This window comes from Balaenoptera borealis (genome assembly GCF_965194805.1).
Source record: "Balaenoptera borealis genome assembly, chromosome: 11".
In the NCBI taxonomy this organism is placed as follows: domain Eukaryota; kingdom Metazoa; phylum Chordata; class Mammalia; order Artiodactyla; family Balaenopteridae; genus Balaenoptera; species Balaenoptera borealis.
In genome coordinates, this window is record NC_138868.1 from 86,237,545 (window position 1) to 86,264,969 (window position 27,425).

At 37.5% G+C, this 27,425-nt stretch overlaps 1 protein-coding gene and 2 long non-coding RNA genes across 8 annotated transcripts in view; 1 reads left to right on the plus strand and 2 right to left on the minus strand.

Annotated features, from left to right (window-relative positions):
- Positions 1-27,425, minus strand: part of LOC309606203 — a 910,895-nt gene that overhangs the window by 736,765 nt on the left and 146,705 nt on the right. The gene's annotated exons all lie outside the window — the stretch shown is intronic.
- ALKBH8 (alkB homolog 8, tRNA methyltransferase) overlaps positions 1-27,425 on the minus strand; it is an 87,244-nt gene that overhangs the window by 26,491 nt on the left and 33,328 nt on the right. For all 6 annotated transcript variants that reach the window (XM_082342974.1, XM_082342973.1, XM_082342975.1 and 3 more), the window contains 4 exons: positions 26,453-26,548; positions 24,566-24,670; positions 23,381-23,451; positions 5,220-5,326 (listed from right to left, as the gene is read on the minus strand). In XM_082342974.1, the coding sequence (XP_082199100.1) occupies positions 5,220-5,326; positions 23,381-23,451; positions 24,566-24,670; positions 26,453-26,548 (379 nt within the window). The remainder of the gene's footprint in view (positions 1-5,219; positions 5,327-23,380; positions 23,452-24,565; positions 24,671-26,452; positions 26,549-27,425) is intronic.
- Positions 1-27,425, plus strand: part of LOC309606206 — a 404,244-nt gene that overhangs the window by 8,671 nt on the left and 368,148 nt on the right. The gene's annotated exons all lie outside the window — the stretch shown is intronic.

Consider the following 27,425-nt stretch of genomic DNA (forward strand, 5'->3'; position numbering starts at 1 on the left):
AAAGAAGTATTTTACAGGTTGTAACCGAGCAGGACCTTATGTGGCCTTCCCCAGACAGATCCCTCCCCCATATCCTCTGCTTTTAGCTCCTCTCTGAAGTACCTAGATAATAGTATCTGATGCACATTTCCTGAATTGTTTTACAGATGCTAAAATCCCTACTAAATGAAAGAAATTAACTACTTGATGACCATGAGCACCCATGACCTACTGGCACCTAAGGATTGATAATATTAACCCCTGTGACACCACCCTGTTACTTCAACATCAACCAATCAGAGAACTGTGCACAGGCTGATCACATACCCTGGGATGCCCCTCCCTCACCTTGCCTTTAAAAATACTTTGCTGAAACCCATTGAGGAGTTTGGGCTTTTTGAGCACTAGCTGTCCGGACTCCGTGTACAGTGCCCAACAATAAATTCTGCACTTTCCTTCACCACAACCTGATGTCAGTAGACTGGCTTTTACCGCGTGTGGGCAAAGTGAACTCAAGTTTGTTTTGGTAACAAGGTCTTGATACTATTTTAAAAAGGATTTTATTTCTTTCCCCCAAAATTATTTTTTGATTATTGACCCTGTATGCTACAACCCTGTATGCTATATTCAGTTATTAATTCTAGTACTTTGTAGATTTCCTAGGATTTTCTACATCTACAATCATAAAGAGTTTTACTTCTTCCTCTCAAATACATATGATTTTCACTTCTTTCTCTTGGATTATTATACTAAGACATCCAATACAATATTAAATAGAAGTGATGAGAGCAGAAATCCCTGCCTTGTTCAATATTTTAGGAAAAAGCATTCAATATTTTATCATTAAGTATGATGTTGCCTGTGGGTTTTTCATTGATGCCCTTTATCAGACTGAAGAAGTTTCCTTCTTATCCTAGTTTGCCAAGTTTTTATCATGAGTGGATGCTGAATTCTGTCAAATACATTTTCTGCATCAATCAAGATGACATGATTATATATATTTTCTCTTTTGTTCTTTTAATGTTCGGTTTCCAAATGTTAAACCTATCTTGCAATCCTGGGACAAATTCCACTTAGTCTTGATGTGTTTTCTTTTTTATATATTGCAGGATTGGATTTTCTAACATTTTGTCAAGGACTTTTATCATCTCTGAGAGATACTGGTCTGTAATTTTCTTTTGTTGTAATGTCCTTAACAAATTTTGGTGTCAGGGTAACGCCAGTCTCATAAAACGAGTCGTGAGAATGGCTCTTTTAAAAGAGCTCATGCTAAAAGCAATTTTTTAGAAGTAAAAGCAAGGGAAAAATGCCTGAAATTATATGAATGTTACTCTAATAGCTGAAAATGATTAAAACTATGGTGTTGAACAAAGTCAAGATTTATTTTAGAACAATGAATATCTTGAAACTCTTATTAGCAATTCTTTCCTGGGTACTAAGTAGTTCTCTATAACGGCTCTCTGAAGTCAATTACTTCACTTGCCTTGAGTTAAATCTTAGGCAAAGGTCAAGCAGTACTTACTGCTTTGGGTACCAATCTCAGATTTTTAGGAAGAGGTAATCCATATGTTAAAAATAATTAATTCTTTACATATCTCTGAACAACTTCTTTTCCCCCTGTACTTAAATTATAATCTAGTTGGGAAAATATTAAATAAAAAGATAAAAACATTTTTATAGATTTAAATAACAGTTCAGTACAATAGAAAGACATCACAAGCCAGTAGGAGACAATACAGTCTTTAGGAGTTAAGAGAGAAATTATTTCAGGCTACTGCAGTCAGAAAAAGCTTTATACGTTATAAAGGAAATAAAAGTTGAGTTACATGTTAAAAACAAGTGAATGGAAAGGAAAAGGAAATTTATTGCATTAAGAGTTGACAAAAGTCTGAAGGCTACAAGGCACTGTATAAATTCAGATGAAAGGGAGCAAACAAGTTTAGCTATAACGGTATGGTTAAGAGCACAGATCCTGAAGCCAGACTCCCTGGCTTTCTGATCTCGTGTCTGCCCTTTAATGGTTTTGTAACTTTGTACAAGTTATGTTCCAATTTCCTTTAAAAATGGGGACAAAACCATGAAAAAAACTTTCCACTGTGACAATATGAGTTAAATGAGTTAATATATGTAAAGCTTTTAGACAATACCTGGCACAAAGAAAATGCTCCAAAAATAATTTAAAAGGAGAGCTCACACAAACTCGTGAACTAATGCAACCCAAGGCTAGTCAACTAACATAAATGAGTGAAGCAGGTAGATTTGTTTAGAAATATATTGTTTCCCATTAAACACATAGGAATTGTCTTCATTTAAAAAAACAAAGTGTTCTCTTCCATTTTTCTTAAAACACACATTCCTGCTCATTCTACCTTTTACCCCACTTTTAAAACAGACATGAGTTTAAGAAATATTTAATTTTCATTTAACTCTGTTATAAGATAAAAACAACAGTATAAGCACAGTAATAAATGACAACTGATACTCAGCCATAGTTCAGGGAGTCATACAAAGTGGCAGGAACTCTAGAGAATCTGAAAATGTAGGTCTCACCTATAGAAGTCCATTGATAGTCTCAGCTACTGCTGCCAAAAGATACTGTGGTTTCAGATCTTCTCAATTTTCAAAAGAAGCTGAAAATTCAGATTCTTGTGTAAAAGCTCCTAATTTTCACGTGTAACCAATTTTTTAAAATGCCACAACGTTGACCACTACCACACCAGTCAAACAGCCTGACTGCTATATTTGACCCATGTGTTGCCAGTTTGCCATCTTTGATTTAGGGCATGCTGGCTAGAATAGTAAACTATACATCAAATTAAAAGTATTTGGAATTGGCTGTGTTAATCAACCTTCTTCAGTAGTGCTTTCTAGTGCTTTATTAGCACAGAGATCAAAATATTTTTAATCAAGGTTTATTTCTATAGTTTATATGTATTTTTAAGTGCACTAAATGTGCTTTTTCAATTTATCTTCCCTTCCACCCAGATTCCAAGGAACCCGTCAATAGTTGATATACCATTTGTTTGGTCAGTCTCTCTCTGTTGCTACTTCTGTGTGTCTTCCCTTCCCTTCCCTCCCTCCTTCTCTCTCTCTTCTTCACACACACACACACACACACACACACATGCAAAACACATTACAGATAATGGGTATCAGTGGAAGCCTTTAAAAATAATACTGAAGGTTCTTTTTCCCCTGAAATTATTATAGAAAATTTTGATTCTAGAGAAAGGTTTAAAAATAAATATTAACCTGCAAGTCAACCTTCCAGAGATCCTACTCTTAACATTTAACAAGAAAATAATCTGATCAAGATGATGTTTAGGAGAATTAATCTATACTATTACCCAGAACAAATTAAAATATTTTCATAATATAGGCCCATAGAAAGTAATTTCTTATTTTGTATTTGTTGTAGTGCTATTACTCTTAAGTTTAAATGGTACCAATAGTAAAAATCCTTGAACCTAAAACAAAAGAAAATGTGAATATTCTCAAAATTACAGGAATACTTTAAACACCACAGGGTCACATCACCATTTTCAATTACTGAAAAGTTAAAAATATTTTAAATGGCTGTGAAAAAGAAATCAGGCAAATTTAATCCTTAGTGCACAAAATCAGGCCATCTGTTTTTATGGCTCATTTAGGACAGGTTACAAATTCATTTACATGTTCACTTCCTTGAATTTTTATAAAAATGCATCAGCTAAAATCTCCAACCAGGGCAGTATTAATAAGTACAGAGCTCAGAAGTATTTTAAGTGACAATATATGTAAATTTTAGCAGTGTGATGCTTCCACCTCAAAAGGCTAAGGATTTATTCCTGCCAAAAGTGAATAAGCCATTTCTTTCAGATTAGATTCAATCAAACAAACTCAAATTGAGGGTCATTCTGTAAAACAACTGGCCTTCTTAAAAGCATAAACATCATGAAAGACAAAGAAAAGTTGAGGAATTGTTTCAAATTAAAGAAGACTAACGAGAATTGACAACTAAGTGTAATGCAGGTTAATGGGCCACATCCTAGATCAGAGGGAAAACTTACCAAGAGGTACTGACAGATTCTCTCCATGACCAAACTTTAGTCGGGTTCCTCTGAGCCCAAATAGGCCCTATCCTCGGGTATGTTCTAGATCTAGCCCCATTTTAGCAAGAATCCTGCTAAGTCAGTTTAGCCCAAATCCCCCAACCTCGATATCTGATCATCCTTGATATCTGACCAAATTCCTTACCCGCATGTTTCCCCCAGGTGATGTCTGATCATCCTGGCCTGCCTTCAGCAAGAATCCTATGGTTGGTTTAGCCAGAATTCCCCCTTACCATTGATGTTTCCTCTTAGTAGTTTTCTATCCACCCACACTGCCCCATTCCCAACCCCAGGCTCCTTGCCTATAAAACTCCATTTCTCCTTTTTGTATTGAAATTGAGCCCACTCCTATACTGAGGTCTCTTTTCCCCTGCTGCAATAGTTCCTGAGTAAAATCTGGTTTTGCTGCTTTAACTACTGTCAGGGTCTGGTTTTTCTTTGACAATACTATAAAGTACAACTAGCACAATTTCACGATGGATTGTATAAGAGTATGATAAGAGTATTTTACAATGTTGAATTTCCTGAATTTGAGGCTTACACTGCAGTTTCATAAAACAGGGCCTGGCAAACTTTTTCTGTAACAGGGCCAGATAGTAAATATTTTAGGCACAGAGGGCCACATACAGTCTCTACCACATATTCTTTTTTGTTTTTGTTCTTTACAACCCCTTAAAAATGTAAAACCATTTTTAGCTCAAGAGTTTTGTAAAAATAAGGGCTGAATTTGACTCACGAGCCATTGTTTGCCAACCCCTGATACAGACAATGTCCTTGCTCTTTAAAAATATGCAATGAAGCATGTAAGGGTAAAGAGTCATGATGGCTGCAACTTACTCTCAAACGATTCAGCAAAAATAATAATAATGATAACACGTGAGAGAGAAAACGCACAGCAAAATATTCACAATTGGTAAATCTATATGAAAGGTGAAGGGAATTCACCATACTATGCTTACAATTTTTCTTTAAATTTGAATTTTTTCCAAAATAAAAAGTTTAAAAAAAGCCATAGATGTCCCTGGGGTTTTAAACCCAGAAGCCTCAATGTGCAAGCCTGGAGCATGGTTCTGGTGGCTCAGGAAGAAAAGAATGAGAACTCCCACAAAGCAAAAGGTATCCTGTCATCAAGGTCATTTCAGTACATACCCATGGGTCCAAAGGTATCTAGATTCTCCTGTCATCACCAGCAAACTCCTACAAGGCAGCATAATGGGCACTGTGACACCACCTGGGTGCTTAAAATCCATGACAATCTTGAATTAAAGACAAAAGCATAAAGATCAATCCAAAATGTCATGTACTCCAAGAATAAGAACGATTCATTGATTCTGGCTATCTTTCTAGGCTAATAAGAGATTAAAACATGGTAATGCTTATAGGATGGCATAGCACAGAGGTTCTCAAACATTAGTGTACATAAAAATCAACTGAATGACTAAAAAATATATTTAATCCACAGAGAGACTCAGTAGGTGTATCATGAGGCTCAGGAATCTGCATTTCTAACAGTCACCTAAGGAAATTATGATGCGGATGGTCTGAGGAGCATACATATACTATGCAAAACACTAGGGTAGTGGTCAAACACAAGGACTTAGGAGCTGATACATTCATATCCTGGCTTTTTCATTTACTGGCCATATGACTCAGGACAAGTCATTTAACCCTTCTGTGTCCAGTTTCTTCAACTCTTACAGGATTGTTAAATGGATATAAATTACAGTATCTGGTACATCATAAATACAAAAAACACTATTATTATTCATAGAAATATTAATAATTCATAATATAAGGGAAAGTAACTATTAGATGCAGATTCTCATATAATTCATTTTGCCTTTAAAGTCATGCAACATTTTGGATTTTAGAGACTGATTTACAAGAGATAAACAAAGAACACAGGAGGATTTTCAGCAATTCTTCCTAAATTACGATCAAATATTATAAATAGCAACATATAAAGGTACAACAGCCAAGAAAATGTTTTTGTGCTCAGGAACCCAAACACTGATGACTTCAGTCTAAACATAGCAGCAGCTAACAAATGTGAATTTAAAAAAGGCGTGTGACAGGGCTAAAAAATATTTAAATGAACAAATCAATCCATCTGAAAAATAAATATGACAACCAAATATCAGTGGGATGAACATAATTTAGCATAGTACCTTCACTAAAGGTAAACTTAGCACAGTACCTGGCACCAAAGAAAGCATTCAGTAACTGTTACCTACTATTATTAATAATAATATTGGATCAAGTTAGATAATGCACATGAAAATTCTTTGTAAACTATACAAAATTATACAGATCTAAGCTGGTTTTTTCCCCTTCTCATCTGCCATTCCAATCTAAGTATGGAAAATAAAGATGATAGAATTTAATTTTCCAAACAATTATTTGTTCCAAATGATGACATATAATTTCAAACAGTCATACTCCAAAAGCATTCTATTTTATAAACACTGTAGATAAATTCTGAAGTTCTGGGCGTGAAACTTCCCTGAAACGTATAAATAAAAGAAGATGGACTGACAGACAGACAGAGGGTAGTTAGATGAATAGATATTTAATAAGGCAAGTATATTAAAATGTTAACTGTAGCATCAGGTGGTGAGTATATAGGGATTTACTGTATAATACTATCAACTTTACGGTATGAAAATTTTCATAATAAAATGTTGGGAAAAGGGGAGAAAACCCCACTGTGGCCCATTTTTAAGCCATTATATATAGGCTTCAATTTTCTGAATAGACACTAAGGTCCACACATAAGAAAAAATAATAGCGTATTTATTAATTACATTATTAGAGATGATCAGTTGTGGCTTAAAGGAATGAAAACTGTCTGGGTGAAAACTCTTGATGGGAAAATATTCTGAGAGACTAGACTATAACTCATTCATTAGACAAATATTTATTAATCACTGTGTGAGGCATCAAAGACTCCAATGGTGAATAAGAGACATATTCTCTGCCCACCTAGAGATTACAGTTTCTGGCTAATTAATATTCCACATGTTTTAAAAATACAAAATACATATATATTTGTGAAATTCAAACACATCCTCTCCTATCAACAGAGTAATGATTTTAAAATAGGGAAATCTCAGTTTAAACAAATGATTAGAACTGACAAGACAAATACAAACATGACACTAATTAATGTGGAAACATTTTGCTGAAATATAAAAGCCAAGTTTCAAGGAAGAAAAATACACTACCAAATAATCCAAATGTTATGGGAATTATGTTAAAAAATGTACAGAATACTTATTAATGATTATTATTGATGATCATTATTGATTTACTAGAGAAGCTCACACAACTCAGGAAGACAGTTTACTTACTGTTTATTAGTTTATTATAAAAGGATATGATAAAGCATACAGATGAACATCAGATGCAAGAGATGTATAGGACAAGGTAAGGAGTACAGAACACCCATGCCCTCTCTGGGCACACCACTCTCCCAGCACCTCCACGTGTTCATCAACCTGGAATCTCTCTATACTACTGGGATTTTTACGGAGGCTTCCTCATGTAGGCATGATTAATTATTAACTCCATTTCCAGACTCTCTCCCCTCTCTGGGGAGTTTTTGTGAATTTAAGGAAATGACTCTTATTTATAAAATTAAATGTACATTTTCTATGAAAATCAAATTTTCCTTAAAATATTCCATCATAAAAATAAAGTATTATCAATATCATCACAGTATCTGTATCTGAAATATAATGCTTGTGGGACTTCCCTGGTGGCCCAATGGTTAAGAATCCGCCCGCCAATGCAGGGGCCATGAGTTCGATCCCTGGTCCAGGAAGATCCCACATGCCGCAGAGCAGTGGCCTGTGCACCACAACTACTGAGCCTGCGAGCCACAACTACAGAAGGCCGCGTGCCTACAGCCCATGCTCTGCAACAAGAGAAGCCACTGCAATGAGAAGCCCATGCACTGCAATGAAGAGTAGTCCTCACTCACTGCAACTAGAGAAAGCCTATGCGCAGCAACAAAGATGCAACACAGCCAAAAATAAATAAATAAATAAATATATTTAAAAAATATATAATGCTTGTTAAAGGCCAAAAAAAAAAAAAAAGATTTTTTTTCAAAAATTCACTAAGGATTCACAATAAATAATGCTTGCCAGCAACTGCTGAATCATTCTGCCCTGTGACAGCTTTGCTCCACAGGAGCTTTTTCCAATTATTCTTTTTTGCTTTACCTATATTCTTTATTTTCTGAGATGGCAGAGTCAAAGATCAAGTTCCCAGCAAGCTCATGGTAAGACAAGAGGGAAGGGGGCAGGGGCACAATCATTAAAAGAATGACACAGCCATTGAGGATACAATAAAAACTAATCCGCCTAATTGGTTATAACCAATTAGGCCCAAGATGGCAGAAGATTTGACTTCAGTAGACCTTGAGCCTTATTATAATGCATTAGCTTATTGTAACGCATTAGCATGCTAAATGACACACCCATAGGCACAATGATGGTTCCCAGGCTGACCATAAAAGGCCAAAAAGTGGGCTGTGGCCCAGTTCCTGGAAATCTCCATCCCTTCTCCAAACAGAATATTCCTCCCACTCGTTAGCATATGTAATTACCTAGCCCATAAAAACTAACCACCCCCACAGCCTGGGACCCCGGTCTCACCTTCTGAGACTGACTACATTCTGTCTATGGAATGTGTCTCTCTCTAAACAAACTTTCATTTACTATGGCTCGCCCTAGAATTCTTTCCTATGGGAAGCCAAGAATCCTCACTTGGTAGCCCATCCCAGGAACTCACCCAAGACCTGGGACATGACCATTCTCTCACACCCCCTTCTCCTGCAACAATGGGGTGTGACTGAGGATAATGTTCAGTTCAAAGCAAACAAACAAAAAACCCTAGACATTCTGATCTTATCAAACCTTTAACACAACCAAAATACAACAGAAAAAAAACCCCAGACACAGCTATCACTCAAGTATTTACTCAAGTAAAGATAAGATGCAGGGACTTCCCTGGCGGTCCAGTGGTTAGGACTCTGGGCTCCCAATGCAGGGGGCACAGGTTCAATCCCTGGTCGAGGAACTAAGATCCTACATGCCACATGGCACAGCCAAAAAAAAAAAGAAAAGATAAAAAAGATAAGATGCATAACAGAAAGTACATGAAACAGATCTCCTCCATGTTTGCTAAACAGGAAAATGAAAAAATATATTGCTACTGGGAACACTTCTGAGAAAGAAGACAAACTTAATCCTGATCCTTATTGGTTAAAAATAGGCTGAGACCTTTAACCTTTTGAAACCCTTGAGGGTATATCAACAAGAGACAATAAGAGGTAAAGAATGATGTGTGATTTATACAGAATGATGAAAGCTGAGAGGACAGAAGTGACTATACTTAGCTGGAGAAAATATTTCATACCTGAGAATTTAGCAGACTAGAAAGAAGTCCACCTGTTTCCCATAGCCTGCCAAATCTAAATCTTGCCCTAAATGGACCCACCTGTAACTGAGCAGGACCCTATGGGGGCTTCCTGGGACAGACCCCTCCCCCATATCCTCTGCCTTAGCTCCTCTCTGAAGTACCAAGATAATAGTATCTGACGCATATTTCCTGAGTTTTTTACATGCTAAAACCACCACCAAAGGAAGAAATTAACTACTTAATGATTATGAGCACGTAGCCTCCAAACCGTCTGGCACCTAAGGATTGATCACCATCAATCAGTCAGAGAATTGTGCAGAAGCTGATCACATATCCTGGGACACCCCTCCCTCATCTTGCCTTTAAAAAAGCTTTTCTGAAACCCTTCAGAGACTTTAGGGTTTTAGAGCATGAGCCACCCATCCTCCTTGTATTAGCACCTTTACAATAAATGCTGCCCTTTCCCTCACCACAATCCAGTGTCAGTAGATTGGCTTTACTGCATGCGGGCAAGCAGACCCAAGTTTGGTTCAGTAACAAAATGAAGTAAGTTTGCTTTTTATTTTAAATAGCAAACAAGTGATTCCACGTACCTCATCATGGCCATGTCTGCCATGTTTGGACACGTGAGAAAGGAGAAAAGGAAAAAGGGAGACAGACACAACTGCAAGGATACAAGACTGAAGCTACAAACTACTTACAAAGGAAGAAATACAACAATATCAAAAATGTCTGTTAACATACATTCCCTGGATTTATAAATATAGAATCCCACCATATCATGAGATAACTAGTCCATTGTGAGGGAGAAGAGGAACCCTGAACATTTTTAGTAAAACAAATATAACTTTTTGTCCCTCTACAAAAGATGATACTCCCAGAAGTATATTTTCCTAAGCTGAAAAGTAGCTGAAAGAGAAGCTTGTGGTATACATTTTTCCAAAGCAGAGGAATTAATAGGAATTTTGCCTAGGATGTGTTGGAGACCAACAGCTGCTGTCAGTGACCTTTAAATCTCCTACCTATACTACATAAGTCTGCTTAGTTTCCATCCTTTAAGAAAAGTTAAAATCAAGGACCACAACAAACCAGTTTCCCAACACTAGGAGCCATGAATTCATTTGCTAAATTCTTTGAAAACTGGAATCTCAAGATTACCAAGTCTTGTGAAGCTCAAAGGAAGGAGACAATGGCAGTAACAACACACTCTGGAATCAATACACAGGACATAGGACCTCCCATGTGAAAATGACTAAAGAAAGAAAACGAGCTCTGCTCCCTTGTCCTACAGCCAGAAGCAATTTCCTAAAGTACAGGCCTTAATAGTCTTATCAAGAGGGGGAAAAAAATCTCATGCATGAAGTTGAGATGGTACCTTATGGCATATAACAGTGACCTGCAAGTAGTAGATGCAGCAGCTAAATATCACTGGGGCCCAAGGAACTTATTTCTCACTGCTTCTGAGAGATGGTGTAAGAAGCTGAGCATCATTTGATGTTTCTAGTGTGAAAACTTTCCTAGTTGATCAGATACCATGAATACATTTAGGGGACATACCTGGGAACTTGTCTACAGTATTGCCTATGTGAAACAAGCAAAATTAGATCCGATTAAAAGTTTATAAGAAAACACCACAAACAAATCTACTCTAGAGCACAACGTCAGCAAATTCCACCTTTCAAACACAACTCTACCTTACAAAACTAGGTCTCAACAGCTGAATAATAGATTCTGCCCTCTCTTCTTCTTCACCCCCAAATACAGATGATTTTCAATGGTTTTATCTGGCTGAGCTCAAGAAGAATGTAAAATTAAAAGAGAAGGCATCTTTTAGTTTAATGGTCTAAGCACATTGCCAAATGCCATAAAAGAGAGCAAAATATACATTGCATAACAAAAAATAAGCTTGAAAATGAACAGATGCCCAATTAGAGGCACTTTAGCCATCACTGAATATTCAATAGCTTAAACACCTATGAGATAATATGATCATGCTTATGTGTCTGCACTGAGACCACTTGCTATCAGCTCTCATTTATCACACTGTGGCTTCATTTGTTTGTAGGTACTGTGAAGTGAAATCCACCACCACCCAAAAAAGGACTCTCAAAGCAAGATCAGTCACAAACCACCTCAGTAAAATTAAGTTTTCCTTTGTACGTGATAAGGCTACATAGGTAATGAAACATTTTAGCTTAAATAAAAAATTTTGGGGGCTTCCCTGGTGGCGCAGTGGTTGAGAATCTGCCTGCCAATGCAGGGGACACGGGTTCGAGCCCTGGTCTGGGAGGATCCCACATGTGGCGGAGCGACTAGGCCCGTGAGCCACGGCTGCTGAGCCTGCGCGTCTGGAGCCTGCACTCCGCAGCAGGAGAGGCCGCGATGGTGATAGGCCCATACACCGCGATGAGGAGTGGCCCCCGCTTGCCGCAACTGGAGAAAGCCCTTGCACAGAAACGAAGATGACCCAACACGGCCAAAAAATAAATAAATAAATAAAGGAGTTCCTTAAAAAAAAAAAAGATCTTTAAAAAAAAAATTTTTTTTTTGGATTTTATCCTTATTTACTTGTTAGATTCTGTCTAGTAGATTATATTCCACAAATATTTTGGGGTGAATAAATGAATGAATAAATTCATCATAAATAATATATTTTAAAAAATAGGTGGTGTATCTTACATTTTTGGAGAGAAGGCTTCCTAAATTCCATTTATTTATGTCCTGGGCTTTCCTCCTTAAGCAAAATAAATCACCAGATTCATATACACAGATAACCAAAATAAGACAGCTAGCACAACAAGAACAATAGTAGTCATATGTATATCTATTCCTGAGGACCTGGCTATTCCTCATAAGGAAAAACTTACTTACTATAGTACCTACCTCAGGCCTAGCATAGAATAGGTGACTGCTACACAATGAGGTATCACCTCACACCTGTCAGAATGGCGATTATCAAAAAGAAAAGAAATAACAAGTGTTGGCATGGATATGGGAAAAATGCAACCTTGCGTGCTGTTGGTAGGAATGTAAATTGGTTCAGCCACTGAGGAAAACAGTATGAAAGTTCCTCAAAAAATTAAAAATAGAACTACTATATGATCCAACAATTCCACTTCTGGGTATTTATTCAAAGGAATAAACACTAACTTGAAAAGATATGTGCTCCCTCATGTGCATTATTTACAACAGCCAAGACATGGAAGCAACCTAAATGTCCATTAATGGATGAAGAAAATGTGAGATACACACACACACACAAACACACACACACACGTACACACACACATTATTCAGCCATAAAAAAGGAGGAAATTTTGCCATTTGCGACAACAGGGATGAACCTAGAGTGTATTATGCTAAGTGAAATAAGTCAGACAAGAAAGACAAACATTGGGTTGGCCAAAAAAGTTCGTTTGGGTTTTTCTGTAAGATGTTATGATCTCACTTGTATGTGAAATCTAAAAAACACAAAACAAATGAAAAAACATAACAAAACAGAAGCAGACTCAGATACAGAGAACTGGTGGTTCCAATGGGGAGGTGGATGGAAGGATGAGTGAAATAGGTTAGGGAGATTAGGAGGTACAAACTTCCAAACTTACAAAATAAATTAGTCATGGGGATATAATGTATAGCATTACAATATTATTGACTATATTCTGTATTGCAACATATGGTAACTAGGCTTATCATGGTAATCCTCTTCCAACGTATAAAAATATCAAATTACTATCCTGTACACCTGAAACTAATATAATACTGTAAGTCAATTATACTTCAATTTAAAAAAAAAAAACTGGAAAAAAAAGTATATGCTTCCAGAGACACCAAATGGAGATAACAATTACAGCAGATTTTCAGTGCAACTAGAGGTAAGTTCTCCCCTCTTCACAAGTTTTAATTAAAAACTATAGAGGGGGGCAGAGTCAAGATGGTGGTGTGGGAAGATGCAGAGTTCGCGTCTCCCCACAACTGGGGCACCTGCCGGACTCTGGTTGGGGAGCCCAACACCCAAGGAGGATGGTAGGATGTGGGGGGACTGAGGCGGGCAGGAGAAGTGGAGGTTGGACAGGACCGGCACCGCTGAGGGGTGGCTGAGAGGGGAGAGGGGTTCCCACGCCTGGAGGGACCCTCAGGGGCTCGGATCAGGGGGGAGTGGGCCCAGCATTTCCCCTACTGCATTGGCTGGGGAAGTCTGCCCGGTTCTCAGGCCAGGTCCTACGCCCTCAGAGGTCCCCTCCAGGCTGGGTTGGTCCTGGGGGAGTAGGAGGGAGGCTGGGAGAGAAGGATAGGCAGGCAGGAGGAGCCCTCAGGACCAGAGGAGCAGGAAAGGAGCAGAGGGCATTTGTCCCTCCCACTTGGGCACAGGGAGCCTGCTGACCTCCCAGGCCAGTCCCCCGCCCTCCAAAGCCCCCTCCAGGCCTCATGGGCCCTGGGGGCATACGAGGGAGGCCAGGGAAATCAGCAGAGGCAGGTGGAAAGGGACCTCCGGGACCGGAGGAGCAGGAGAGGAGCGGAGGGCGTTTGCCCCACCCACTCAAGCCCAGGAAGCCTGTTGGGGTCCCGGGGGGGTGGTCCCCCACCCTCTGAGACCAGGGGCAGGAGGCACTCCTGAGCCCCTTCTGCTCTGTTGAGCCTAAGCCACACCCCTCACCCCACCACAGCCTTTCCCAGCCCTGTTGGTCCTAAGCATAGGCCCACTCACTGCCCAAACATCACCCCTGCTTAGGCCCCACCCTCCACAGCCAAGGCCATTCCCACCTTTTTTCTACTGTTTTTTTACCATCCCGCAGAACTTGTGGGACCTTGGTTCATGAGCCGGGGTCGAGCCAAAGCTCCTGTAGTGGGAGCTCTGAGTCCAAACCACTGAACTAACAGAGAACCTCAGACCCCAGGGAATATTCATCAGAGTGAGGTCCCCCGGAGGTCCTCACCTCAGCACCAAGACCCACCTCTATCCAACAGCCTACAAACTGCAGTGTTGGAAGCCACAGGCCAAACAACCAGGAAGACAGGAACACAATCACGCTCATTAAAAAAAGAAAAAAAAAAACCAATGAGACAGCAAAAAAATATGTCACAGATGAAGGGGCAAGGTAAAAACCTACAAGACCAAATAAATGAAGAGGAAATAGGCAATCTACCTGAAAAGGAATTCAGAGTAATGATAGTAAACATGATCTAGAATCTCAGAAATAGAATGGAGACACGGATTGAGAAAATACAAGAAATGTTTAACAAAGATCTAGAAGAATTAAAGAACAAAAAAACAAAGATGAACAACATAATAACTGGAATGAAAAATACACTAGACGGAATCAATAACAGAATAACTGAGGTAGAAGAATGAATAAGTAAGCTGGAAGACAAAATGGTGGAAATAACTGCCAAGGAGCAGAATAAAGAAAAAAGAATGAAAAGAATTGAAGACAATCTTGGAGACCTCTGGGACAACACGAAATGCACCAACATTCAACTTATAGGGTCCCAGAAGAAGAAGAGAAAAAGAAAGCGTCTGAGAAAATATTTGAAGAGATTATAGTTGAAAACTTCCTTAACATGGGAAAGGAAATAGTCACCTAAGTCCAGGAAGCACAGAGAGTCCATACAGGATAAACCCTAGGAGAAACACACCAAGACACATATTAATCAAACTAACAAAAATTAAATTCAAAGAAAAAATATTAAAAGCAGCAAGGGAAAAACAATAAATAACATGCAAAGGAATACCAATAAGGTTATCAGCGGATTTTTCAGCATAAACTCTGCAGGCCAGAAGGGAGTGGCAGGAAATACTTAAAGTGATGAAAGAGAAAAACCTAAAACCAAGATTACTCTACTGGCAAGGATCTCATTCAGATTCAATGGAGAAGTCAAAAGCTTTTCAGAAAAGCAAAAGCTAAGAGAATTCAGCACCACCAAACCAGCTTTACAACAAATGCTAAAGAAACTTCTCTAGGCGGGAAACACGAGAAGAAAAAGACCCACAAAAACAAACCCAAAACAATTAAGAAAATGGTAATAGAAACATACATATCAATAACCTTGAATGTAAATAGATTAAAGCCCCCCCCCCCAAAGACACAGACTGGCTGAATGGATACAAAAAACAAGACCCATATACACTGTCTACAAGAGACCCATTTCAGACCTAGGGACACATAAAGACTGAAAGTGAAGGGACGGAAAAAGATATTCCATGCAAATGGAAATCAAAAGAAAGCTGGAGTAGCAATACTCGTATCAGATAAAATAGACTATAAAATAAAGACTGTTACAAGAGATAAGGAAGGACACTACATAATGATCAAGAGATTAATCTAAAAAAGAAGATATAACAATTGTAACTGTTTATGCACCCAACATAGGAGCACCTCAATACATAAGGCAAATGCTAACAACCATGAAAGGGGAAATAGTAACACATTAATAGTGGGGGACTTTAACACCCCACTTACACCAATGGACAGATCATCCAAACATAAAATAAATAAGGAAACAGAAGCTTTAAATGACACAATATACCAGATAGATTTAACTGATATTTATAGAACATTCCACCCAAAAGTGGCAGAATACACTTTCTTCTCAAGTGCACACGGAACATTCTCCAGGATACATCCCATCTTGGGACACAAATCAAGACTCTGAAAATTTAAGAAAATTGAAATCGTATGCAGCATCTTTTCTGACCACAACGTTATGAGATTAGAAATCAATTACAGGAAAAAAACTGTAAAAAACATAAATACATGGAGGCTAAACAGTGCACTACTAAATAACCAAGAGATCATTGAAGAAGTCAAAGAAGAAATAAAAAAATACATAGAAACAAATGACAACGAAAACACAACGACCCTGTGGGTCACAGCAAAATCAGTTCTAAGAAGGAAGTTTATAGCAATTCAATCTCACCTCAAGAAACAAGAAAAATCTCAAATAAACAATCTAACCCTACACCTAAAGCAATTAGAGAAAGAAGAACAAAGAAAACCCAAAGTCAGTAGAAGGAAAGAAATCATAAAGATCAGAGCAGAAATAAATGAAATAGAAATGAAGAAAACAATAGCAAAGATCAATAAAACTAAAAGCTGGTTCTTTGAGAAGATAAACAACATTGATAAGGCCAGACTCATCAAGAAAAAAAGGGAGAGGACGCAAATCAATAAAATTAGAAATGAAAAAGGATAAATCACATTTGACACCATAGAAATACAAAGGATTATAAGAGACTACTACAAACAACTATATGCCAATAAAATGGACAACCACGAAGAAATGGACAAATTCTTGGAAAGGTACAATTTTCCAAGACTGAACCAGGAAGAATTAGAAAATATAAACAGACCTATCACAAGTAATGATATTGAAACCATAATTTAAAATTTTCCAACAAACAGAAGTCCAAGACCAGATGGCTCCAAAGGCGAATTCCATCTAACATTTAGAGAAGAGCTAACACTCATCCTTCTCAAACTCTTCCAAAAAATTGCAGAGGGAGGAACACTCCCAAATTCATTATACGAAGCCACCATCACCCTGATACGAAAACCAGAAAAAGATATCACAAAAAAAGAAAATTACAGACCAATATCACTGATGAACATAGATGCAAAAATCCTGAACAAAATACTAGCAAACAGAATCCAACAACATATTAAAAGGATCATACACCGTGATCAAGTAGGGTTTATCCCATGGATGCAAGGATTCTTCAATATACACAAATCAATCAATGTGATACACCATATTAACAAATTAAGGAATAAAAACCATATGATCATCTCAATAGATGCAGAAAAGCTTTTGACAAAATTCAACACCCATTTATGATAAAAACTCTCCAGAAAATGGGCATAGAGGGAACCTACCTCAACATAATAAAGGCCATATATGACCAACCCACAGCAAACAGCATAAGCAATGGTGAAAAACTGAAAGCATTTCCACTAAGATCAGCAACAAGACAAGGATGTCCACTCTTATCACTCTTATTCAACATAGTTTTGGAAGTCCTAGCCACGGCAATCAGAGAAGCAAGAGAAATAAAAGGAATACAAATTGGAAAAGAAGAAGTAAAACTGTCACTGTTTGCAGATCATATGATACTATACATAGTCCTAAAGATGCAACCAGAAGACTACTAGAACTAATCAATGAAATTGGTAAGGTTTCAGGATACAAAATTAACGCACAGAAATCTCTGGCGTTCCTATACACTAACAACAAAAAAATCAAAAAGAGAAATTAAGGAAACACTCCCATTTACCATCACAACAAAAAGAATAAAATACCTAGGAATAAACCTACCTAAGGAGACAAAAGACTTACTCAGAAAACTATAACACACTGATGAAAGGAATCAAAGATGACATAAACAGATGGAGAAATACACCATGTTCTTGGAATGGAAGAATCAATATTGTGAAAATGACAATACTACCCAAAGCAATCTACAGATTCAATGCAATCCCTATCAAACTACCAAGGGCATTCTTCACAGAATTAGAACAAAAAAATTTTACAATTCATATAGAAATACAAAAGACCCCAAATAGCCAAAGCAATCTTGACAAAGAAAAACGGAGTTGGAGGAATCAAGCTCCCAATTTCAAATTATACTGCAAAGCCACAGTAATCAAGACAGTATGGTGCTGGCACAAAAACAGAAATATAGATCAATGGTAAAGGATAGACAGCCCAGAGATAAACCCACGCACATATGGTCACCTAATTCATGACAAAGGAGGCAAGGATATACAATGGAGAAAAGACAGCCTCTTCAATAAGTGGTGCTGGGAAAACTGGACAGCTACATGTAAAAGAATGAAATTAGAACACTCCCCAACACCATACACAAAAATAAACTCAAAATGGATTAAAGACCTAAATGTAAGACCAGACACTATAAAACTCTTAGAGGAAAATATAGGTAGAACACTCTATGACATAAATCACAGCAAGATCTTTTTTGACCCACGTCCTAGAGAAATGTAAATAAAAACAAGAATAAACAAATGGGACCTAATGAAACTTAAAAGCTTTTGCACAGCAAAGGAAACCATAAACAAGATGAAAAGACAACCCTCAGAATGGGAGGAAATATTTGCAAATGAACCAATGGACAAAGGATTAATCTCCAAAATATACAAACAGTACATGGAGCTCAATATCAAAAAAACAAACAATTCAATTAAAAAATGGGTGAAAGACCTAAATAGACATCTCACCAAAGAAGACATACAGATGGCCAAGAGGCACATGAAAAGATGCTCAACATCACAAATTATTAGAGAAATGCAAATCAAGACTACAATGAGGTATCACCTCAGACCAGTCACAATGGCCATTATCAAAAAATCTAGAAACATGGGCTTCCCTGGTGGCACAGTGGTTGAGAATCTGCCTGCCAATGCAGGGGACACGGGTTCGAGCCCTGGTCTGGGAAGATCCCACATGCCGCGGAGCAACTGGGCCCATGAGCCACAATTACTGAGCCTGCGCGTCTGAAGCCTGTGCTCCGCAACAAGAGAGGCTGTGATAGTGAGAGGCCTGAGCACCGCGATGAAGAGTTGGCCCCCTCTTGCCACAACTAAAGAAAGCCCTTGCACAGAAACAAAGACACAACACAGCCATAAATAAATTAATTAATTAATTAAAAAAAAAATCTAGAAACAATAAATGGTGGAAAGAGTGTGGTGAAAAGTGAAGCCTCCTCCACTGTTGGTGGGAATGCAAACTGATACAACCACTATGGAGAACAGTATGGAGGTTCCTTAAAAAACTAAAAATAGAACTATCCTATGACCCAGCAATCCCAATACTGGGCATATACCCTGAGAAAACCATAAGTCAAAAAGAGACATGCACCACAATGTTCATTGCAGCACTATTTACAATAGCCAGGACATGTAACCAACCTAAATGTCCATTGACAGATGAATGGATAAAGAACATGTGGCACATATATACAATGGAATATTACTCAGCCATAAAAGGAAATGAAATTGAGTTATTTGTAGTGAGGTGGATGGACCTAGAGTCTGTCATACAGAGTGAAGCAAGTCAGAAAGAGAAAAATAAATACCGTATGATAACACATATATGTGGAATCTAAAGGGAAAAAAAATGGTACTGATGAACCTAGTGGCAAGGCAGGAATAAATACGTAGACATAGAGAATGGACTTGAGGACATGGGGGAGGGGAGGGGGAAGCTGGGGTGAAGTGAGAGTAGCATCGACATGTATACACTACCAAATGTAAATAGCTAGTGGGAAGCAGTAGCATAGCACAGGGAGATCAGGTAGGTGCTTTGCAATGACCCAGAGATGTGAGATAGGGAGGGTGGGAGGGAGGCTCAAGAGGGAAGGGATATGGGGATATAAGTATGCATATGGTTGACTCACTTTGTTGTACAACAGAAACTAACACAGTATTGTGAAGCAATTATACCCCAATAAAGATCTATTAAAAAAATAAAAACTATATACTGGGACTTCCCTGGTGGTCCAGTGGTTAAGACTTCACCTTCCAGTGCAGGAGGTGTGGGTTCGATCCCTGGTCCTGGGGAGCTAAGATCCCACATGCCTTGTGGCCAAAAAACGAAAACATAAAACAGAAGCAATATTGTAACAAATTCAATAAAGACTTTAAAAATGGTCCACATCAGAAAAAAACAACTATATAATGAACTTTTAGGGTGTTGGAGGAACACTTAGGCCCCATTTTTTATATTTCCCTAGGAATGGAGAGAATCTCTATAGGAGTGAAAGTAATAAGAAGAACAAACCTCGCTTTTCTCCATTCCTTCACTTCCAACTCCCCAGGAGAGAAGGCATACCTCAGCTGATTGGTTTGCCTGGAGCCAAACCTGCTTGGGTGAGCCCTTTCCTCTCTCCTTCTCAAATCCCGCTGGTTTGCAGAATCTAATTTATGCTTCCTCATGTCCTCTGTTATAGGGGCAGCCTCTGCCTCTATAGGAAAAGTCTCCAGTTGTACTAGTGTAAAGGACAGTATGTCTAATTCATAGGTGAATTATTAATAAGTCCACTTGGCTACAGATCCAAAGCCATGATCTTCCATGTTTTCTCAGTAGTTAAGTTGACAATCTGATATTCATTTATCTTTCATTTCATTTCTCAATTGGTTACACAGGAGGAAAAAACAAAGATGTTCTTTACTGGTCCCCTAAAGCTACAAGCCAGGATAAGAGGTAAAATTAAAATAAACCAGACAGAGAAGAGCTCTTTTCCCTTCCTGTCCTCATTATTTTTGAAAGCACTTAATAAGAATCCACACATGTAGTTGATAAGATGGTTCTGTCTTATCAAATACACTAGCTCTGTAGTCACAGTATCGACATAATCACAAGCTCAGCAAAAGTTAAAAAGCCAAAGCACTATAGCTAGTGATGGGAACTAAGCAAATGCAAAAAAATACTAGTAAACAGTACTTGCATCCAGGAACAAGATCAGATTTTGAAACAACCTCATATTTTAAAGATTCTTGTAGATTTGAAATTCTGATTTCTCTTTTTTTTTAATTGGAGTATAATTGCTTTACAATGTTGTGTTAGTTTCTGTTGTACAATGCAGTGAATCAGCTATATGTATATCTCCTCCCTCTTTTTTTTAAATAAATTTATTTATTTATTTTATTTTTGGCTGCATTGGGTCTTCGTTGCTGCGCACGGCCTTTCTCTATTTGTGGCGAACGAGAGCTACTCCTCGTTGCGGTACACAGGCTTCTCATTGCAGTGGTTTCTCTTGTTGCGGAGCATGGGCTCTAGGCGTGCAGGATTCAGGAGTTGTAGCACGCAGGCTCAGTAGTTGTGGTGCACGGGCCCAGCTGCTCTGTAGCATGTGGGATCTTCCCGGACCAGGGCTCGAACCCATGTCCCCTGCATTGGCAGGCAGACTGTCAACCACTGAGCCATCAGGGAAGTCCTCTCCTCCCTCTTGGACCTCCCTCCCACCACCCCCATCCCACCCATCTAGGTCGTCACAGAATACCGAGCTGAGCTCCTTGAACTATACAGCAGGTTCCCACTAGCTATCTATTTTACACATGGTAGTGTATTTATGTCAAACCTTATCTCCCAATTCTTCCCATGTTCCCCTCCCCCCGCATGAACACATGTCCGTTCTCTATGTCTACATCTCTATTCCTGCCCTGCAAATAGGTTCATCTGCACCATTTTTCTAGATTCTACATATATGCGTTAATATACGATATTTGTTTTCCTCTTTCTGGCTTACTTCACTCTGTATGACAGACTCTAGGTCCATCCACATCTCTGCGAATTACCCAATTTCATTCCTTTTTATGGCTGAATAATATTCCATTGTACATATGTACCACATCTTGAAACGTCATTGGACATTTTGGTTGTTTCTATGTCCTAGCTACTGTAAACAGTGCTGCAATGAACATTGGGGTACATGTGTCCTTTTCAGTTATGGTTTTCTCAGGGTATATGCCCAGTAGTGGGATTGCTGGATCATATGATAGTTCTATTTTTAGTTTTTTAAGGAACCTCCATACTGGTCTCCACAGTGGCTGTATCAGTTTACATTCCCAGCAACAGTGCAAAAGGGTTCCCTTTTCTCCACACCCTCTCCAGCATTTATTGCTTGTAGATTTTTTGATGATGGCCATTCTGACCAATGTGAGGTGATACCTCATTGTAGTTTTGACTTGCATTTCTCTAATAATTACAGATGTTGAGCATCTTTTCAAGTGCCTCTAGGCCATCTGTATGTCTTCTTTGGTGAAATGTCTATTTAGGTCTTCTGCCCATTTTTTAATTGGGTTGTTTATTTTTTTGATATTGAGCTGCATGAGCTGTTTGTATATTTTGGAGATTAAGCCTTTGTCCGTTGCTTCATTTGCAAATATTTCCTCCCATTCTGAGGTTGTCTTTTCATCTTGTTTATGGTTTCCTTTGCTGTTCAAAAGCTTTTAAGTTGATTTCTATCTAAAATTCTATCTGCAGTTTGCAAGGACTGCTTTAAATCACACTTTTGATAGTTTCTTTAGCAGTTCAAATAAAGTACAACTATTAAAAACAAGTCAGTGGGGCTTCCCTGGTGGCGCAGTGGTTGGGAATCTGCCTGCCAATGCAGGGGACATGGGTTGGAGCCCTGGTCTGGGAAGATCCCACATGCCGCGGAGCAACTAGGCCCGTGAGTCACAACTACTGCGCCTGCGCGTCTGGAGCTTGTGCTCCGCAACAAGAGAGGCCGTGACAGTGAGAGGCCCGCGCACCACGATGAAGAGTGGCCCCCGCTCGCCGCAACTAGAGAAGGTCCTCGCGCAGAAATGAAGACCCAACACAGCCAAAAATTAATTAATTAATTAATTAATTTTAAAAAACCCAAGTCAATGAATAAACATGAACCTCTTATTCTTCATCTGTAAAGATAAGGACATTACCCTCTACTGCTCAAAGTTGTTGAAGGGACTGAATCATATACTATACGTGAAAAAGTTTATCACAATTCCAGACACATTTTACTTTTCTTTTATCTATAGCCTGCAGCTACTATCTTTAGCCACTAGATGGCAATGCTGCTACAGTAAATTATTGCAAAATGGAAGTCTGGATTTTATTTAACTTCTAAAAGTAAAATGTGTAAAAATTAACTTACAGGACTTTTCCTGGCATCTGATGAACTGATAGATAAAACTTTGGACACCTAAAAGAAGAGACTGTGATAATTTCACACTCTGTAAGAAATGAAACTGCTAATGGTGCCTTTACATTTCATTTTTAAATCTTAATGCAATTGGATTAAGAAACGTGAGAAATCCTACAAAAAGGGCATTGTATAAGGTAAGGCATTTGCTGATAGCTAATAAAAATGTTTGAATATTTACCTCTGCCCCCAAACTGAGAGAAACGATCTCATCCTCAAACGCAGAATGCGTGTCAACATGAGCAGGAATTCCTGAGATGGCAGATAGGATAACAGGTCACTTCATTTTTCCTTTTAGTAGATTTAAGACAACTCTAAATATAGCCTCACAGTATTACAGTGAAAACATCATTTGATAAACAGGAATGTACTGTAATTTTAGTTAAAAGGAAACATTTAAGGTGAATGTGAATAAAATTAAACTAAGTCTAAACTAAAAGTATAACTTCATGTTAAAGCACTATAGTGACCTGACTGTAAAATCAAGATTTGAGAGTCACTCCTTAACTAGGACATTTACCCAATCCCAGCCCAAGAGGAATTGTGAAAGATAACTAACAAAGTCATTTTGACCTCTGAATACTGGATTCCCAAGTACTTGTAGGACAAAAACAACAGCCAGGTGTGAAGACTAATCTTATCAATAATTAAGAGATGGCTTCTTCCACCAGTCTCTCAATCTATGTTAAATGAGTATCTCTTACTTGAAAGGAACTTTGCTACATGGTGAGAGTACCTAAAGCTAGTAAGACAATCCCTGTCCTCAAGGAGCTTATAGACCAATGGAAAGACAGATAGGTAAATAAGCTATCATAAAACATCCTGATAAATGCAGAGAAGGAAAAAAACCCACAACTCCTGCCATTAATAAAACCCTCAATATCATTTGATTAGTACAAATATCAGATGAAGATGCTGCTAACAAGTGCAAAAAATCAATAACCTAAAGATGTTTTACTAAAATATCATCCTAGAATTGTCTTCCACATTCTCAACAGAAGAGAAAGAAGAGCATGATGATCCAACCAGTTAGCCTTCTTCTATGTACCTGTAAATTATTTGATTTCTTCCATTTTACATGCCTCCTTTGTTTTTAAAGCAATCTTCTCCCTCTCTAAAAAAAAATGTTGAGGGAGAACAAAAGAAAAATCACAAATAGCAACTGTGTCTGTTTACACTTAGAGATGCAAATTCCTCAAGAGACTGAGTGTAGAATTGCAAATGGATTGAAATCAACACAGGTAACAAACATAAGCAAATTAAGAGTCAGTTCCAGCTAAAAAATACTATCTTTGATCTTAGAGAGTTACATAACCCACTTAGTTATGAAATATATGACTGGAATTTTAGAAGAAGAAATATTCACCATGCCCAGGTTCATACTGGTTAACAGTCAGTTGATCAGGTTTATGTTTAATGAAACCTTCCTTCAACCATTTCTCCAAAATGCTATCACAAATGTCCGGAAGACCTGAAACCGGTAATCATAAAGGTGAAACATATTAAAATATTTACTTTGCATATGTTACCCAAGAATGAAAAAACAGTCACTATGATAAAAATCACACAGCTTTTAGTTTAGTGGTCAGATCCAAACATAATAGTAAACTCACAAGCAAAGTAAAATAAAAACAAAATTTTAAGAATCTTTTTAAGTTATTTTATTGATTTTATCAAATAAAATGTACAAAAGAACAATTTTGCAGAGAACAATTTTGGTATTTTGTAAAACAGAAATAAAATGATAAAATTTACTCTATTATATATTGGAAATTAGCCTGACCACTTTCTTTTTTGTTATTTTAAATTATTAATTTACTTTAAATTTAATTATTTTAAATTATTTCTTTTTAAAAAACATGCTTTTCAAAGTGGGACTAACTTACTTTTATTGGAGTCATAAATGTTATTTCATGAGGCAAAGGAAATCTTTAAATAAGATGAAAGTCATAAAAATACAGATAAATTTAACTCCAACAAAGAATTCTACCAAAGGATTAATATCCTGATTATACAGTAAATTCTTATTAATATATTTGACCACCCATTAGAAAAAACTGGTAAAGAAGATGAAAAAGAATTCACAGAAAAGGAAATAAAAATGGTCAACCTCACTAGTAATCAGGTGATTATAAAGTTAGAAGTTTTACAATATCACATGCTGCTAGGGGTAGGGGGAAGGAGGTACACACTTCGTGAGAGTATGTTGGTATAGCTTTTTTAGGGTGCAATTTGTCAGTGTCTATTGACATTTTTAAATGAACATAACTCTGACACAATTCTAATTTAGTAGTTTCCCTTGAGCAACTCTTGCTTTAATGCAGAAAGATGTGTGTACAAAGATCACTACAGCACAATTTGTAAAAGCTAAAAACTAGAAATAACCTAAATGTCTAGCAAAAGGAAATTAACTGAATAAGCTATTATTGAACATTCAATAAAATGAAAACCTATATAAGATCTCTAAGACATACTGTGAAAATGTGGTAATATATGAATATACAATTTATAACATACAATGTAATACTACGTGTTAACACCTATATACATTTACAGGTTATTTGGATGTAAACTCATTTATAAGGATTGAAATAGTATACACTAAACTGTTAATGGTACTACTTCTGAAGAGGAGTATGGGAGTATGGATAGTGTTCAAGAGAAATTAAATTTAGCTTTATTTGTATGTATAACATTTTTAACACAAAACTACACTATTTAGTTAATTAAAATGGTTTAAATTTAATCAACTGTTTCATAAGTTTACCTACAAATGACATATGAAAAATAATCTCAACCATGATATCCTAATATATTAATTTTTTTTCTGTACCAGCCCTTATTATTTATTAACAATTACTGGGTTTCCCTCGTGGTGCAGTGGTTAAGAATCCGCCTGCCAATGCAGGGGACACGGGTTCGACCCCTGTTCCAAGAAGATCCCACATGCCGCGGAGCAACTAAGCCTGTGTGCCACAACTACTGAGCCTGCGCTCTAGAGCCCACGAGCCACAACTACTGAGCCCATGTGCCACAACTAGTGAAGCATATGCACCTAGAGCCCATGCTCCGCAACAAAAGCCACCGCAATGAGAAGCCCGTGCACCACAACAAAGAGTAGCCCCAACTCGCCACAACTAGAGAAAGCCTGCATGCAGCAATGAAGACCCAATGCAGCCAAAAATAAATAAATAAAATAAATAAATAAATAAAATTTTTTTTAATGTATAAAAAAAACACAACAATTACTTACCCCCAGGTAATGGCTTATCTTTATCTACATGGTTGTTCTCATAGTGGAATTCATAGCCAAAATGCTTTACTCTTCTGTGTTTTAAGGATTTTTGAACTGTATGAAGAGAAGAGAGTAAACTGTATAGGAGAAAAAGAATTTCATTCCTCATATATTTCAAAGTCAACTTTATGAATAAGGATTGGTTTAGTAATGGTAACTTTTGTTAACTGCTAAATTATTGTCTTTAGTAAAATGAAACATTCTACCTCATAGCTGCTATTCTTTTAAGTCTAAAATTGAAACAAACTTTTAAGGGTTTCACCCAGTCAATCTGAAAGAGCTAAACATGTCCACTGCCACTCACAAGTTTGCTAATGATCTGGAAAAGAGTCAAAGTAACTGATTTGTAAATTTCTCCAGGAGGTTCTTACTACATTATAATGATATGTTACTGAACTGCTGATTCCTCATAGGAAATTTGTCTTAGGGTAGAGAGAACCAAATAAGACAATATAGGGTTGTCCCTGGGTATCCTTGGGGGATTGGTTCCCTCAAATACCAAAATCCAAGGACGATAAAAGTCTCTTACATAAAATAGTGCAGTATTTGCATGTAACCTACATACAACTTTCACATCCTCCAGCATGCTTTAAATCATCTCTAGGTTACTTACAATACCTAGTACAATGTAAATGCCATGTAAAATAGTTGTAAATAACAATGTAAATGCTATGTAAATAGTTGCCAAGATGCGGCAAGTTCAAGTTTTGCTTTTTGGAACTTTCTGGAATTTTGCTTTTTTTTCCAAATATTTTCAATCCATGGTTGACGGAATTCATGGATACGGAACAGACGACCAACTGTGTATAAAACAGCTTATAAATGTTAGTTCCACAAATGCTGACTAATAAATATTAATCAGTTTGGAGTTTTAAATTGATACCTATATAAACGTTATTTATTATTAATGCTCTTGAGAATTGTTGGTATG